At 56.4% G+C, this 16943-nt stretch overlaps 2 protein-coding genes across 2 annotated transcripts; one reads left to right on the plus strand and one right to left on the minus strand.

The window, feature by feature from the left end:
* Positions 1 to 296: 296 nt before the first annotated feature.
* On the plus strand, positions 297 to 14201 carry PGAP3 (post-GPI attachment to proteins phospholipase 3). Its single transcript, XM_077779145.1, has 8 exons — positions 297 to 309; positions 1637 to 1734; positions 2559 to 2711; positions 10657 to 10719; positions 11334 to 11395; positions 11749 to 11885; positions 12110 to 12314; positions 12478 to 14201. Exons 1-8 carry the CDS (start codon positions 297 to 299, stop codon positions 12539 to 12541), a joined length of 795 nt encoding a protein of 264 aa, XP_077635271.1. The 3' UTR covers positions 12542 to 14201.
* Positions 14202 to 14787: 586 nt separating this feature from the next.
* On the minus strand, positions 14788 to 16790 carry PNMT (phenylethanolamine N-methyltransferase). Its single transcript, XM_077779147.1, has 4 exons — positions 16715 to 16790; positions 16248 to 16421; positions 15435 to 15642; positions 14788 to 15318 (listed from the first exon to the last, which is right to left on the minus strand). The coding sequence occupies exons 1-4, from the start codon at positions 16788 to 16790 to the stop codon at positions 14877 to 14879; spliced, it is 900 nt and encodes a 299-aa protein (XP_077635273.1). The 3' UTR covers positions 14788 to 14876.
* Between the last annotated feature and the right edge of the window lie 153 nt (positions 16791 to 16943).

Below are 16943 nucleotides of genomic sequence, written 5' to 3' on the forward strand. Positions count from 1 at the left end.
AAATTTATTATGCTCCTTAGGCCACCTGGAGTCCCCCTTCCCTTAACCCTGTCGCCTCGATACGTGGAGACGACAGTAAGACGAGGGGCGGGGCAGGCGCCCACAAAAATCCGGGAACTTTTATTTAAAGTGGATGGACGTCACCGGAGAGCAGAATAAAGAACACAAGGCACTTCCTGTTACTCCGGAAGTGAAGACGCCTAAGCTCCTCCGCCGGCGGAGGGCCAGGTTGAAGGGATGGCCGGGCGGACCGCGCGGCTGGTGCTGCTAGCGGGGGCAGCCGCACTAGCAAGCNCATGAGCCTAGCAGGTAAGCCCCACCCCGCGGCAGGCCCCGCCCCCGGCCTTGGCTCCTCCCCTTACGCCCCCTGAACAACCTTTGAGCCTTAGCTTTTTCCGCCGGGTACGTTGTTGTGTGAGCGACTGCGGCCCTGGGGTGGCTAGAGCACCATCAGCCAGTCTTACTTTTCCAGAAGTACTTTCATGTACTTTCTATTTATTCAGCCAAATGGATAGTTATTTAGTACTCCTTGGTGTAGGTCCTAGAATGACCCTGAAGTACTTTCAAGTACTTTCATGTACTTTTTATTTATTAATTCAGATGGGTAGTTATTTAATACTCCTGGGTACACGCCCTAGAATGACCCTGAAATCAGACCAGCATCCTGCCGTTTGGGGTCAGTCTTCACGGAGACATTAGCCTTCTCCACTGCAAGTTAGAGGATGATTTGAGCCCTTAGGTCAAGCAGTAGGAGCATATGGCAGGAAGGAATCGGTTTTGGCTTTGAGAGGGTAGGGACCGTGATCATCTTGGCAATTCTGTGAAGGAAGGGCTTCAGGATGGATACGTTACATTTGGACCTGTGGCCACAGTGGTCACCTGTTGTGTGACAAGTGTCACAATAGGTCAGCTAATTTTCACATCCCTTTAAAGTAGTTTCTCTTAACCCTGTTTTACAATGGAGAAACTAGGAGAGGTGAAGGGCCCTGCCCAAAGTCACACAGCCAGTAATGGTAAAGTGGAATTTCCAGTTGCGGCCTGTCCGACTACAAGTTTGTTCTCTTTACTATCCCTTTGCATTCCAGAGCGAACAGAGAGAGTGGCGGCCCCGGGCAGATGTGGGCATATCCAGCAGCTTGGCTTACTCAGGGAGCAGGGTGCAGGGTGCATGAAACGGAGTATGGGAAATAAAGCTGGAAAAGGAATTTGGGGCCTCAAAAGTCAGAGTGAAGGATTTGGGCTTCATTTTCATAGGAAGGGGGTAGGATGGCAAGAGTCCCTGGTGAGCGAGAGGAAAGCCTAAGGTCAGCAAGAACAAACATGAACCCACCTATCCATTAATGAGTCCCCCAGATGCCAAAGTTCCCATCTTGGGGAAGGAGAAGAAACATCTCTGTTTGCTCACTGCACACCCCTATCCCCTGAAACACACACGCACACAAACACATACTCTTCCCTTATGCGCAGGTCCTATCATCTCTCATACATCCAAGTGTCAAGCTAGCACTTTGAGATTTCTTCTGGTTCTCTCCAACCTGCAGGCCCGCTTAGCCTGCATTTGAGCTTGAGTCCCATCTGAACTATCTCTGTGCCTCCCATGATAAGGAGTTCACCAGGTCACATTTCTCTGTTTCAGGCTGGACCTGTCAGGACGACTGTAAGTATGAGTGCATGTGGGTCACTGTTGGCCTCTACCTCAAGGAAGGTCACAAAGTGCCTCAGTTCCATGGCAAGGTGAGTTAGAGGGTCGGGATAGGTGTATGGTGGCAGTGTGGCGGGAGTAAGATACCCCGCAGTTAGACCACACCATCCAAGCAGTCTGAGCTGTGGGGTGATAGGTGTGTGTTTGGGGCAGGTACCTGTTCTCAAAATCTGCTGGTTTTCAGATAATCAGATAGAACCATGTATCCTGGCTCTAGATTTGGAGTCATGAGATCTGGGAAGCTTTGTGGTCCCAGAGAGCAGTACTGGAGTGCTTAGCATTGTGGACTGTCCTTGTGACAAGGACAGATTTTCTGACCCCCACCCCCTACCACAACCTTTCTTTTGCTTTTTCAGGAGAAGCCCAGATTAAAATAGTAATACCCCCTCAGATTGCCCACTGAGTCATGGTTTGCTAGTGCTTTCTCATCCAATATGATTTTGTTCTGGACTGTTGACGTCGGCATGAATGATTTCGCCCAGTTTGTGAGAGTGAGCTGAGGCTCAGACCCTGTGGTCAGTGGTAGAGAAGGAGACTATTAGGACCTCTGTCTTCCTGATTGCAAGTCTGTGCCGTCTCCACCGGACGATACTGAGCCATCTGCACTGGCCCACCTGGTCTTCCCAGAAACCAGGCTTACGGGGCTGTGAGTGTTGGCCGTGATAGAGGGAGGACCTTCAGCTAAGGACTGGAGGAAAGCTCATTGACCCGAAGAGGGGCTGTACCTGAGGCTTTGGCGGAGATCCAGAGCTAAGGAGCCAGCTGAGGACCTGTTGATGTGGCGGTCAAGGAAAAGCAGGCTGGGCTGCTGGGCGTTGCTTGCTGCTCAGACCCCCTCCATGTCCTACCTTTTCAGTGGCCCTTCTCCCGGTTCCTGTTCTTCCAAGAGCCCGCTTCTGCCCTGGCCTCTTTCCTCAACGGCTTGGCCAGCCTGGTGATGCTCTGCCGCTACCACACCTCCGTGCCGGCCTCCTCCCCCATGTATCCCACCTGCGTGGCCTTCGCCTGGGTAGGTACCTCGGTGGTACCCCTGCTCTACACCATCGGCTAGGAAGGAGGAACTCTCAGATCCCCATTCTCACCCAACAGGAGCTCCCCTTCACCTCCCCTCCCCTCTGTTTTCCAGGTCTAAAATTGCAGCTGTGGGGTGGTCTGGCCTCGGGAAAAGACAGGGAAGGTGCTGAATCAGACTGTACCTTTTTTTTTTTTTTTTTTAACATTTATTTATTTTCAAGAGACAGAGCGAGAACACGAGCAGGGAAGGGGCAGAGAGAGGGAGACACAGAATCCGCAGCAGGCTCCAGGCTCTGAGCTGTCAGCACACAGCCCGATGCCAGGCTCAAACCCACAACTGTGAGATCATGACCTGAGTTGAAGTCGGCCTCTCAACCGACTGAGCCACCCAGGCGCCCCAGACTGTACCTTTCTAGCAGAGTCCTAGGCCAAGATGTTCGGATGGGAGGGAGGAAGCCACTAAGAGACCCCATAGAGCAATTTACAAGCACAGAAGGGAGATGGGTGCTAGGGAGCATGCTGGGACCACAGGTCTTTCCGGGGACCCCTCTGGAAGACTCAGAGCAATCTCAGTGCCGCTCTAGGCCTGGAGGTATGGCAGCCACAGTACTCTGTGTAGAGCTCAGCCTGGTCTTAGACCATCCCTGAGAAGCTGAAATGTGTTCCGTGTGAGTATGCAGAGAGGGCTCTGAGCTTTACCAGTGACTGGTCAGAGAAGCCTGGAATTGTGTGGGAAACATGGACTAGGGTACAGATATGAACTGTGACAACCTTGGGGAGGGTGTGAGAGTAAGAGGTTGCAGTCAGAGCCCCCACTGTAAGCCTTAGGGAAACAGCCTGCTCACTTACCTTCCTGCCACCAGAGCAGCCATTAATTCATATACTGAGGGCCTACTATGTGCCAGGCACTTTGCTGGGTGCTGGAGATCCAAAAGTATATAAAAACATGCAGGGAGCACCTGGCTGGCTCATAGAATGTGTCCCTTTTTTTTTTTTTTTTTTTAAATAGGCTTCACACCTAGCATGGAGCCCAGTGAGGGGCATGAATTCACAACCCTGAGATCAAGACCTGAGCTGAAATCAAGAGTTAGATGCTTAACCGACTGAGTCGCCGAGGCACCCTGTAGAACATGCAACTCTTGATATAGGGTCGTGAGTTCAAGTCCCACATTGGAGGTAGAGCTTACTTGAAAAAAAAAAAACACAACAACAACAGGAAAACCAATTTCCTCTGGTAGTAACCACACAAGCACACAATAGAATGTAAAAGTTCTGGGAAAGTACAGTGGAGATGTGTTGTAGGGGTGTGGGATGGGGTTCTAGACCAGTACAGGGCAATCAGGGAAGGCTTCCCTGAGGAAGGAGCCTTTGAGGTAAAATTGGAATGATGAGAATGTTAGTTAGGTGAATTCAGGGAGAGTAGGAGGAGTCATCTACATAGAAGACAGAATGTGGACAGGCAGAAGAGAGTAAGAACCCTGAAAGCTAGGAGGCCTGCTATACAGGAAGCCAAGGAGTACGTGTGACAGGTAAGCAGGTGGGCAGCAAGTGGGGCCAGCCTAGGGGGCACATTAACACTTTAGATCTGGACTTTCAAAGCGTCAGGAAGCAATGAGGGTCAGAGAGAAGAGGTTTCATGAGTAGATTTGCTTGGAAAACTCATTCTGGCTACCGTGTGGCAAAGAGATTGAAGGGGTGGGAGTGGATGCAGGCGGCTTTAGCATAGGGCACGTAGCTAGACTGGTGGGGGGTATGGATTGTGGGAAGAGGGTATTAAAGAGAACTATGTTTGAGTATGTTTTGAGTTGACTTTAAAATGTTTTTTAAGTTATTTTATTTATTTAACGAACACATGCTTAGCTCTTACTGTATGTCAGGCACCATTCTAAGCACTTTATGAATATTAACCTTGTTAATCCCATAAAAAGCTTATGAGATAGGTAGTATTATTATCCCGAGTTTACAGATGGAAACCAAGGGCTTGAAAAGATTAAGTAAACTGTGCCAAGAGCCAGGGTTTGAACCCAGGCTTCTGGCTTCAGAGTCTGCACTTTTTTTTTTTTTAAGTAGACACCATGCCCAACGTGGAGCTTGAGCTCATATCCCTGAGATCAAGGGTCGCATGCTCTACTGACTGAGCCAGCCAGATGCCCCCCAGAGTCTGCGCTCTTACCATCTTAGCTGTGTTGATAAGCCTCACAGTAGGTTAGATGAGGAAAGAGGAATCAGGGATGACCCAGTGTTCGCACTTACGAGAGAGCGATAGAAGCCGTGAGTATGCGTGAGATCACCAAGGGAAGCTTAGCAAGAAGAGAAAGGATCTAGGATGGAGTCCTGAAGAGCCCCAAACATAATGATTAGATAGAGGGGTTGGGCCAACGACAGGGCCAGGGGTAGCTGGAGGGGGAGGTGGAAAAGTAGGATATTGGGTGGTTGGGAAGCCCTGAAACAAGAACAGGGAGGAGGGGGTAGGCAGTCCTCTTGAATTCTGCTGGACAGTCAAGAGAACTGAAGGCCACCCTGGATCCGGCCACCCCGAGGTCTCTGAGGACCTTAGGAAAACTGGTAGCGTGAGGATGCTGAGAAGTCCAGACCAAGCCTCAGACTTAGGAGCTGGGGATTGGAAGGAGGGCGGGGGCGGGGGAGGTGTTAGGTGTTAAGCTTCTGGAAAATGTTGATCCTCAGTAATCTTTTCTATTTAACAAACATTAATAATAAGTGTTATATGAATTGCATAACAGGCATTGACCTAAGTACTTTACATATATCTTCTCATTCAGTCCTCATAATACAACTGTGAGCTCTGAGTAAGGCTCAGAGGGGGAAAACCTTGTCAAAGTCCCCAGCTCCCAGGTTGGTGACTGGTGGGCACAGGACAGACTCTAGGGCCGTCAGAGCACTTAGCCCCTCTTCTGGGCTGTCTCCATACACTGACAAATGTCTGTAGAGATAGGGGTTAGCACTTGTGGGAACTGAGGCCCCTGCCGCAAGAAGCTAAGCCCAGTGGGAAGTGCTGGTCCAGCTGGCCCAGTAGGCAGATGCAGGCAGAGCCGAGGAGGCTCAGGGAGAGAGCCCTGGAAGTAGTAAGGTGGGGAGACCGTGTCCTCTAAGTGAAGAGGGACACTTCAGGGAAGCCCAGAGAGGGAGGGAGGCTCTATCGGGGACTCGCAGGCCTGATAAGGCCTGAACACATATAGGTGACGGGGGGAGAGGGGAGAAGAGCCTGCATTCCAGGCTGGTGGCACAGCGGGAGCAGCGGGCTGGAAGCTGGAGGACGTGAGACCTGAGGAGGCCGCCTGGGCAAGGTCAGCCTGGCTGCCCTGTGGCTGAGTGAAAGGGAGGGGAGGGGGGTTAAGGTGGCACGGAGAGGGCCCTGGGTGCTGAGGGGCAGGAACTCATGCGCGGGCAGGGGCCCGGCATCCGCACGCCCTGTCACGGGCCTGGGTGGGATAGAACCATCGCTTCCTGTTTAGGCCTCTCTCAGAAGACGGAATTTAGTCCTGACCAAGAAGGCAGGAAGGGCAGAGGAACTGAGGAGAGTACACCTGTCCCTTTTCCCTTAGGGTTCTTCCAGGGGTCGCCGCTTTCTGGGCCCACAGCCCGTAACCCCTGCCCCCTGCCCTGCTCCAGAGCACTGGACGGCCCTGCCTGAACTCTCTGAACAAAGCTTAGATCCTCCTTGGATGGACACACAGGTCTGAGGGACCTCAGAGGGTCCCTGCCCTGGCCAGTGGTCATGTCACAACACTCGTCTTGATCCCCCTGATTCTTGGGTCTTTCATCTCACTGGCCTGTGCCACTCAGCTTCCTTCTTGGTGAAGGTCACACCTCCCATACCCTGCAGCCAGCGTGACCAAGGACCCTGAGGGACAGAGCAGACGATGTTAGGTTGAGAGAGGCCCAGATACCCGGGGGCTGTGTCTTAGGGCATCCTACGGGCTCCGGGACATGGAACCTCCTCATGCTGCCACTAGGTCCCTGAGAGACAGAGACTCAGTGTCCACACTCCCTCTGATGACCCAGCCTGGGTTGTACACTTGATCTTTAGTCCTGTGCGCCTGTGTTTACAGGAGGGAGGGATCCCGAGCTGAATGGAGGGTGCAGCAGTGGACTTTGTCTTGGGCTGGGTCTTCTGGAGCGAGTGGGGCTCGTGATTTCTGTTGGGATAGGATGGGAAGGCCTTTTCCGAGTTCAGTCTTGTGTGGGGGGGGCAGGGGGTTGTCTCAGCCTTTTCCCCTGGGAAACGAGGAGACCCCGCCCCAGTAGGGCTAATGAAGCTTTGGCACAAGAAGGCAGCCTCTGCCTTGACATTTGCACCTGGGCTTGGGCTGGGAGGCTGCCAGAGCTCTGCACACCACAGACCTTTGACTTCAGGGAGCCGGGGGCCCCTGCTGTCTGCAGAGCCAGGAGGCCAAGCCAGTTAGTTCCCCGCCCCTTTGCTCAGGGAGGAAAGGTCCTCAGAAGTAGAGGTGAGAGGATGAGGGTGCAGGGAAAGCCCAAACCGTCTCTGTTGGATGATTGATGGAGGTGGGGACTAACTGTGCTCTACCTCTGCTGAGGACACTACAAGAAGAGACAGGTTGAACCTGAGCCTGCAGCAGAATGATGGTTAGACTTCAGGAAGGACTTCCCATTGGTCAGACAATGGCAGGAAATCAAGGAATCCTTTTTGGTGGTGGAAAAAGCCTTCTTTCCCCCCATCTCCATCCGCCTCTTCCCCTCTTCTCTCTCAGGAGTGAAGTGGAGCAGGGTTGCCCTGCCTGAGGCAGGGGGTGAGACACTGTGGCCTCTGCAGGGGTTGGGGGGGGCAGGGTGGCAGCAGGCGTCATATTTAACATTCTGCCTCCCCCAGTTCTGAGACACTGAGCTATTTAAAGACCCACATGTCCCCACCGCCACGGTGTCAATGACAGCCCCGAGCACTGGGGCTTAGCACTGGGGTCGAATTCCTGACAGATCTGGCTCATTTGGCATCCAACCAGTTTCACGGCTGTGATATTTTTGTCTCAATTTTCTTATTTTCCAACAGACTGAAACAGCCTCCTGCTCTCCCTCACCCAGCCTTCTCTGTCCCCCTCCATTTCCACCCCTGCTGGCACCCTGCCCCTGGCCTCCCCCTCTCCTCAGTGTTGACACAAAGCTCCTGGTGCCTGCTGGGCAGCCCAGCACCCTCCTGGCCTGTCTGATTGGCCAGTTACCATCTACCTCCCCCCATTCTACTCCAGCTTGGCTGAGGAGTCTGGGAGCAGCCGTACGCTTGTGTCTTGGAGCCTCTCCCTTCCTTCCTCCTCTGTCTGTCCCCTTTGCCTGAGCCTTGACTACAGACTCTGAGTGAAGAGAAACAGTATCTCTTCAGTGAATCCTGGGGGGGAACCTGACCTATATGGGAATACCTACTGTGTGCCAGGCAGCTGTACAGCACCTGTTTATTGAGTGGCTTCTTTGTGCCAGACATTCTGCAGGATTCATCTCCAGGACCCTCTTAGGCAGTGGATATTATTATTAACCCCATTTGCTAGATGAGACAACTGAGACTCAGAGATTTTTATCGGTTCAAGATCACACAGCTATTTAGGGGCTGAGGCAGAACTTGAATCCAGGATCTGTCTTATTCCGGAGGCTCTGGAAATTCTGCCGCCAGTGTGAACAGTGGGGGTGGGGCTAGGTAGCCGTGGGGAGACCACCGCTTCTCCCTCCAGACTTCTTCGGCCTTCAGGGAGAGTGGGAGGCAGACTTGGCCTCTTCGGCTTCAGGTCTGTGGAGAGATGTGAGAGTCCCGTGCTGCTCAACAAGTTGGGGACAAATAACACCTCATGTTTTACCCTGTCCTGGGCACTGTGCTAACCATTGTGTTTGTATTGCTCATTCAGTCCTTGTCAATACTATGATTATTCCCAGCACAACAAGGCCAAATAACTTGCCCAAGGACACACGGGAAATGCAGAATCAGGATTTGAACCCCGGCAGTCTGACCCTTGGGCCTGAATCCTTAATGACACTATCTCCCAAGTCTGAGGAGAGGGTCAGAAGAGGAGTGCCTCATAATGGGACACTGCCCAGGGGAGAGGGGACATTTCAGGGGTGCAGAGTCCAGGCTTCAGGTGGGCCTCTGTAAGTGGAAGGCACTCTGGGAAGGCGGTTGGACAGGGGACCGGGCAACTCCCATTCCATCCCGTGGAGCTAAGCCCTGGCCCTGTGCTCCCCCTTCCTCGCTTTCAGTGTTCCAGCCACCACTTAGCTCAGTCTTCTTGTCACCTCTCCCTTCCTGCTGTGGGTGACAAGCAGGCCTGGTTGGCTGCCAGTCCCTGCTGCCTTGCCCTCCACCTCCCTCTCACACTGGCTTGGGGGCCAATTCTCCTCCCCAAGAAGTGTCCCTGTTCCTGGCCTGCCCTGGAGACCTGGCTCGTGTGATCTCCTGGGCCCTGCCTCCAGCCCCAAGTCTGCTCCTCCCTCCATGCTGACCCTGAGCGTCACAGCCCTTGTGGGAGCAGTGTCTTAGAAGCCACCCTGTTCTGTCCCATTTTCCAGCCTCCAGACCAGGCCTCACATACCATCCCTGGGGAAGGGGCAGCACCCAGGATGGGACTGGATGGCCGTCTTCAGAAGAGCAAGCAACCTGACTTAGAATAATCGCCTGATGCCAGGGCTGGAAAGGGACGAGGGATCACTTAGGCTAGCTCCTGATTAGTCACGGGGGGAAAGCTCAGGCCCAGAGGGCAGGGCCTATGTCCAGGTCCTGAAGAACATAAGCCGAGAGACTCAGCCTAGGACCCAGGCCAGACAGGCTTGCGTGCGGCTACCTGAGCTCCCAGAGACCTCCGGTGCTGACTGGCTTTGCACAGAGGCTTGCCTGCCTCCACCCCTTTGCTCTTCCCATTCTCTCCTCTGGCCCTTCAGGCCCGCAGCAGGGAGCCCGCCCCGCTGCCCGGCCCTGCTGCGGGACTGGATAGAGGGGTCTCTTGCCTGCTTCCCTGTCCTGTGCCTGGCCAGTCTTCCTGCTGTCCTGGACCCAAGTGAGCAGCTCCTGGCCTTTACCTGTCTTTGGCAGGCCTTTCCCACCCTAGGCCATCCCTCTCTATCTCCAGGGCATTCTAGGCCAGACCTCAGACTGCTGATGTTTTCCCTTTGCGGGTTTTTTCCCTTTGACCGACTGTCACTGGTAGCCCAGCCCAGCGCAGGGAACCTCCACCTTGGCCCACTCTTCTTGAGTGATTTGGGCCTCGACCTTGGACACAGCCCCAACTCCCACAAGGTCTAGGACTCATTTGCAAGATGTTTTGTACTGTCTCCTTGCAGTTAATTTCCAGGGACAAGGCCTCGAATGGTCTCCTGGGCCATTGCCCGCCACAGCCCCTTCAGCCTTCTGTTCCTCCCAGAGCCTCGGAGCAGCAGCCACTGGTCTGGCGGGTTGGGCTGGGCCACCCAGGAGGAAGCTGGGCTCAGTTGGCCAGCCTCCTCCGGAGAGACTCAGCCCCAGTGGGATCTGCTGGATCTCCCTCCCTTGCCTGCTTTGCTCAGGACACACCCCAAGCTGGCTCGAGCCCCTCCACCCCACCCACCTCATTCCCGCCCCCAGAGGCTGAGGTCACTGGCTCCCCTGGCCCGGGTGGGGCTGTCATCACCTGCCAGTTAGGGGAGGAGGCGAGGCCCCCCCGGGGGCTGTTGTCTTAGCGATTGAGTAAGCAGGGAACTTGGCTCTGCCGGAACCGGGAGCTGGTTCCTGGGCCAGGCCGGAACCTGTGGAGGCTGCAGCCCCCCGTGGCCTAGGGGGTTCAGGGTTCCTGGAAGCTGAGGGCGCACGTTTGTTCTCGGGGCTCCAGGGGCAAGGGAAGCATGTTTCTCTGCTCCAGAGGGCCCCTTCCCCAGCATGAGACTCCTGTGAATGCTCTAGGAGCCCTCCCCACCCGGAGCCACCTCGCTTACCCAGCCCCTCCCTACAGGTCTCCCTCAATGCCTGGTTCTGGTCCACAGTCTTCCACACCAAGGACACCGACCTTACGGAGGTGAGCGCCCCTCCGGCTCCCTCTCCTGCTTGGGACAGTCCCAGAGAAGCCCCAAAAGGGGTGGGGGGGTCAGCTCTTAGGTTTCACAGGGACTCCATTTACAGAGCGCTTGCTATGTGCTAGGCATTTTTAACCTGTTCGTGCCCTTGCGCCTTGCTTGACCCTGAGGAGGTAGATGTGATTATTGGCTCTTCGTAACTGATGAGGCAGCCGAACTTTGTAAAGGCAGAACTGCTTGCCCAGGCTCACCCGGCCCCTAAGGGTGCAACCAGGACTTGGGCGCATGGCTGCGGGACTCGAGGCTGCGCTCCGATTTCTGTGCTGTGCTCGTATATTCTGGAGTCTGGCAGGCCCCTCCACCGTTGCTTCCAAAGCCTCGCTGCTAAATGCATTTAAAAAAGTTGTAGAATATGAATACAAGGGTCAGATTGTTAAATTCAGGAGTGAACAGCAACAGGCACGAGACATGGACCCCCATGTTAGAGTGGGGCTGCGCCTCTGCCGCGCCTATGCCTTCACCCCTGATGGGTCATCTTGGGGTCCTGCCCACATGAAACCTTTGCCGCCTCCCCTCCCCTCGCACTGGCCCCTCACCCAGCTCTCCCTGTCCTCAGAAAATGGATTACTTCTGTGCATCCACCGTCATCCTACACTCTGTCTATCTGTGCTGTGTCAGGTGAGCCCATCTTGGCCCCTGTGGGGGCAGAATCAGGCACTAGGGGCAGAAAGGAGTCGCCCCGCCCCCCCCCAGAGGCGCTGTCCCCAGGGTCTTGCACCCCAACTCACACATCCCTGGGCTGTTCTGAAGGGAGGCTTGGGGGTCGAATTGGCTCTTTCCAAGGAGCAGAGGCACTTGGTCCCAGGCCCTGGGTGGGGGGGGAGGATTGGAGGCCTCCCCAGCTGGCCTGTTTTGGTGGGAGAGGAGGGCAGTGGCTTCCACGTACTGATGTCGGGGTGAAGGGATGTTTGGGCATTGCTGCTCTGGGCATGCGCCGCCCTCCACCTGAGCAGCTCTGGATGGTGGGGCAGGACCGTGGGGCTGCAGCACCCAGCTGTGGCCAGTGCCTTCCGGGCCCTCCTGCTGCTAATGCTGACCGCGCATGTCTCCTACCTGAGCCTCGTCCATTTCGACTATGGCTACAACCTGGCAGCCAATGTGGCTATTGGTGAGGCATGAGGGGGACTGAGGTCCCTGGGGTTGTGGAGGAGGGAGGGGACCCATCCCATCTGTAGAACTGCTGGCCTGGGGTCGAGGTAGGGATTTGGTGCTCTTCCTGGAGAACGCCCCTTAGGGTGGGGGAAGGGGAAAGAATTTGGGGTGGGAGAGAAGGAGGTTGGGGGGAGAAGGAGGCCCAGGGAATGAGCCTCTCCCCACCCCCACCCGCACCAGGCCTGGTGAACGTGGTGTGGTGGCTGGCCTGGTGCCTGCGGAACCGGCGGCGGCTGCCTCACGTGCGCAAGTGCATGGTGGTGGTGCTGCTGCTACAGGGGCTGTCCCTGCTCGAGCTGCTCGACTTCCCGCCTCTCTTCTGGGTCCTGGATGCCCATGCCATCTGGCACATCAGCACCATCCCGGTCCACGTCCTGTTCTTCAGGTGGGTGCCGCCCCCTGCCCAGTGTGCACCTTCTTCGTGCCCATCCTCACCTGCTCCTTTGAGGAGACTGAGGCCTCTGTGCACGGCTGACCCCCTGCCTATACTCACCCCCACGGGGTGCTTTCAAAGCCATACCTCACTGGGCTCCTCCCTCTGCCCACAGTTTTCTGAAAGATGACAGCCTGTATCTGCTGAAGGAATCAGAAGCCAAGCTCAAGCTGGACTGAAGGCCCTGGGAGCGGGTCTGCCCCACTGGGGGTCCTGCCCTCCCCCCTGCTGCTCCCCTTCCCCTTATAATCCTTGAGATGATTAATTTTTTTTCCTTTTAGCATCTTGAACTTGGACATGAAGGGTGTGGGCCCAGAATCATGTAACTGTCCATCCCCTTGCTTGCCCCCACATGGCCCTCCCAGGACTTGGAGTCTGCTCAGGCTTGGCCTCTCAGCATCTGGGGTTAGAGAATGGGCAGCGCCTCTGGTTCCTGGAGCAGAACTGGAGTGGAACTGTGTTCTCAGCTCCGCCAAGAGGAGAGCTGCCGCTGCCTCTGCCTCCCCGTCAGCCTCTTCCCCACATCCCCTCAGTGCCTGGGTGGTTCCCACAGCTATCTGTCTTACCTGGGAGACCAGGTACCACAGGCCTTTGGGGACAGTGGGGTCTCCTCCTGTTACCCCCTGCCCTCCTCTGGGGCACCACTAGGTGGCACTAGACTCTTGCTCTTTGGCTGCCTGAATTCCAAGGCAGGTCTCATTCTCCCCATGGGATCTTGAGGGACAGACCCGCTGGGATTGGGGAGTGGTCTTACCCTGACTGTTGCCTCAGCCAGACCCCCAAGAGACCTCACTACATTCCTTCCCCCTTTGAGGCCAGAACCCCACAGAACCCAGGACAGGAATCCCTCTGGCTCCTCTGCTAAGGTTCTGGTGGGGAGCCTGCACATGAGTGTATAAGGGAGTGTGAACCAGACTGAGTGCACAGGTGGCAGGGTGGCGGGCACGGGCCTGGGGTGTGTGGGATGCTGGGTGAGACAGTGTGCATGAGCATGTGTGGAGAGTGGGGTGGGCTGTGAGTGGTTTTAAAGTGTGTGCTGCAGGACAGGGTGGGTGTGAGTGCCATGAGTGCACCACACAGTGGGGGTGGGGGGGGTTGGAGAAATATGGGGTATCAAGTTACCACCACCAACTACCTATTAAGCACTAGCTCTGCACAAGCCCCCAGGCCAGGCAGAGAGCCACGATTTCCTCAAAGTCTGGCTCGGGGTCCCAGCCGTACGTGTGTGTTTCTGTCGATTGCCCCCACTTTACAGCCCCCCAAATCTCGGAGGGCCCACACACAACTCAAGATCACCCTCCAGAACCAGCTTCTTGGGAGGCGGAGGGAGGAAGGGAAACGGGGCTCCCCTGGCCTCTCCAGCCGCTGTCTCCTTGCCTGGGCTTGGTTGGCCTCCCCCTCTCCTAGTGCCCTACCAGCTAAGCCCCTTTGTCATGGCCTGGACCTTGGGAAGGGGGGCAATCTGAGGGAGGAGGAGGGAAGGCTTGTGGCTGGGCCTGGTTTCTGGCCTCCCCAGAGACAGGCAGGGGTCACCTCTACCTGGACCCCAGTAAAGGTGACCCCTGCTGGTTGCCAGCAGCCCTGGCACATTCCTGCTCCGCAGGGATAGAATGTGAAGCTCCAGAAACTTTCCATCCAAAGGCATTCTGTGTGACCGGAGCAGAGAGTCTGGGTTCTTGTTCTTTCCCTGTCGCCTTGTCCCTCCCTGGAGTCGGGGTGCTGTGCTAGGACTCCATCCTCAGACTTGGGTGACCCACGTTTCTTTTGATATTGAGAACTATTTTAAGGTAGGAGGGAGGGTAGCAAGGGACATTCTTAATAAACCAATTCTCAGCCTCACCTACCCTTGTTCAGCTCATTTGTGTGAGTCGTGTGGGCCTGAAGGGAAGGAGAAGACACCTGGCTGGAGGTAGTAGGCAGGTGGGGTCTCTGCCTAGACACGCGGGGCTGGGGTTGGCAGGGACCAGATGCAGAGCTGGGCGGAGCTCCAGTGGGGGGTGGGGGTAGTGTTAGGGGAGGGAGCATGTGCCTGCATTGTAACTCCTTCCCCCTGCACTGTCCACTTCAGTCTCCTGAGTATCTCCCCACGCCTCCCCTTCTGGCCTGAACTAGGCTCTACTACTGTTTGTTTCTTAACCTTCCTGAATTTCACCTGCAAACAGGCCAGCAGGACCTGATGAATGTGAGGACTGAACGGACCTAATAGGTGCCTGGCACATGGCAGATGCTGAATGAGCAGCCGCTGACCTTGGCTTTCCTTTGTCTGGGAAGAATGAGTGGTAAAGAAATCTACCTTCATGGAAGCTTCTGGAGAAAAAAAAAAAAAAAAAGGCTAAGGTTGGTGGCTTCCACAGCCCCACAACCCCAGAGAGAGAGCTCTGGGTCCTTGTTTCCCAGAAGAGCCACAGACAAAGGTGACTTTCAGCAGGAGGAACTTATGTCTTTATTAGGTGCCACCTCAGATAACAGGGAATCTGGGTATAGGAGAGCCATCAGCACAGGTGCACTGAGCCATCACACCCCCACCTTCTTCTGGGCCCAGGCAAAGAAGATGCCCTTGACATCGTCGACACCTGTCTGAAGGCAGGCAGGCATGACGTAAGTGCGCAGGTCTCGCACCTCATAGCCACTGCGAACCAAGGCCGCCATCACCTCCTCCTTACACATGGGTACCACCACCAGCCTGGCCTCCCCAGCCAGGTACCATGACTCCTCTAGGGCCCCGATGAGGAGGAGGTGCCCCCCAGGCCTCAGCAGGGTGGTGATGTGGTCCAGTGCCCTCTGGAAGCTGGCAAGATCTGGGCTTACAGCCTCCAGGCAGAAGGCAGAGACCAGCGCGTCGGCAGGCAGGGGCGCCAGGCTCCCAGCACCCAGAGGCTGGGGCTGGTGCACATCAATGTGCAAGACCCGCTTCACCCTGGCTCGCAGCTGGCGCTCCTTTTCCTGCCAGGGCTCACTGTGCAGGGGCAGAAGGCAAGGTCAGGACCAGGGCTCAGGGCCGCCCCACATGCAGTCCTCTGTTGCCCCCCCATCCCCCACCCCCACCAGCCACTCCATGGGAAGCTCCCTTACCCCTTGCCCTCGATGAGGCAGACGTGCTGGCTGTATGTGCTCCAGTCAAAGGCCCCAGGCTCGTCCCGAAGCCAGAGCCGCAGCTCCTGGCGGTTCACCTCCAGAAAATCTGTCATGGTGATGTCCTCAAAGTGGGTGCAGGCGCTGAGCAGCTGGTATATGGTGGGGCCTGAACCAATGTCGATGAGGGTATGTCCGGACACCTCACCTGCGTAGGGAGGGCAGAGGAAGAGGGTCCTGGTGCCAGCCCTGCCCAGGCATCTCCTGCCTCAGTCACTCTCTCCCTTACCTGCTTCTCCTCCCTCACTCCCTTCTCCCTCTATAAGTGTATCTGCATCTGGAAGATGCGTTCACTAACCTGGATCTGAGTCCCAGTCCAACATGGACTGACTTTGCCTTGGGAAAGGAACTTAACCCCTCTGAGATTCAGGTCCCACATCTGCGGAACTGTCCTTACAGTGAGGCTTAAGAGGGGAAATCCAGAGGTGCCGGGCAGTTTCCGCCATTGCCTCTCTTCCCTCCCCAATGTCTGCTTCCATCTCTTTCTTGGCGTCTTTCTTCATCTGGGTCTCCTTCCTGCATCCCCCACTTCACCTCTCAGTTGTGACCGATCTGCCCTCCCCCCCATTCCCTCTCCACAGGTCTCTCCTCTCCCCCACCCCCGCCCCCCAAAGGGATATTGCTTCTCTTCCTCCTCTGTTTCCACTCTGAACTACCTATCTGTGCTCCTTGGCCCCCATCGGGCTCTGGCGTATGCCCCTTTAGCTCCCTGATGACTTCTTGTCCTCCGGGCCTCAGTTTCCCCGTGCTCACCGGTGGCGAAGGTCTGTGCCAAGCAGCGTAGCTTCCAAGGCCCGACGCCGTCCAGGCTGCTCAGGTCTCCCCGAGGGGGCGCGTAGTTGTTGCGGAGGTAGGCGCGGGGCTCGAAGCGNTCCTCTCGCTTCGCGGCCCCTTTATCTGCGGCCCAAGTCCCCGCCCGACCCTCCGCTGCGGGGGCGGCGGCCGCGCCAGGAACCGCCCGGGGCCCCGCGCTGCATCTCCCCCACCCCATCCATCTCCCTTAGTGTCCGAGCAGCAGACACCCGGGGCGCGTGTGGGGCGGCCCGGGCATGTCTGACCCCCCCCCCCCCCCCCCCANAGCTTGGTGCCCCAGGGACCCTTAGATCCCCGCGCCGCCAGTCCCCAGCGCCTCCCGTCGCTCTCCTCCAGCTCCCCAGCCATTCACCCCCTTCGCCCTTCTCTTCGGCCAGAGTTCGAATCGACGCTCTCCCATTGCCCACCTCCCAGCGCTCTCGTCGCAACCCCGGGCCCGGCCCCCTCCGGGCTCTCCTTCCTCTGGGACACCCCGTCCAACATCCACCCCGCTCCTCGGTTAGGTCACCTCAGCTCCCCCCTCCTCCAGCCCTCTTTCGTCCTTTCCTACCAACCCTCGTCCCCCAGTCCCTCCTCCCCCACTCCGGAAAGGACAGTCCGTTCTGGCCTCCACCACGGTCGCGGTCGCCCCGGGGG

The sequence above is a fragment of the Crocuta crocuta genome, unplaced genomic scaffold (assembly GCF_008692635.1).
Source record: "Crocuta crocuta isolate KB4526 unplaced genomic scaffold, BGI_CrCroc_1.0 scaffold68, whole genome shotgun sequence".
NCBI classification, from domain to species: domain Eukaryota; kingdom Metazoa; phylum Chordata; class Mammalia; order Carnivora; family Hyaenidae; genus Crocuta; species Crocuta crocuta.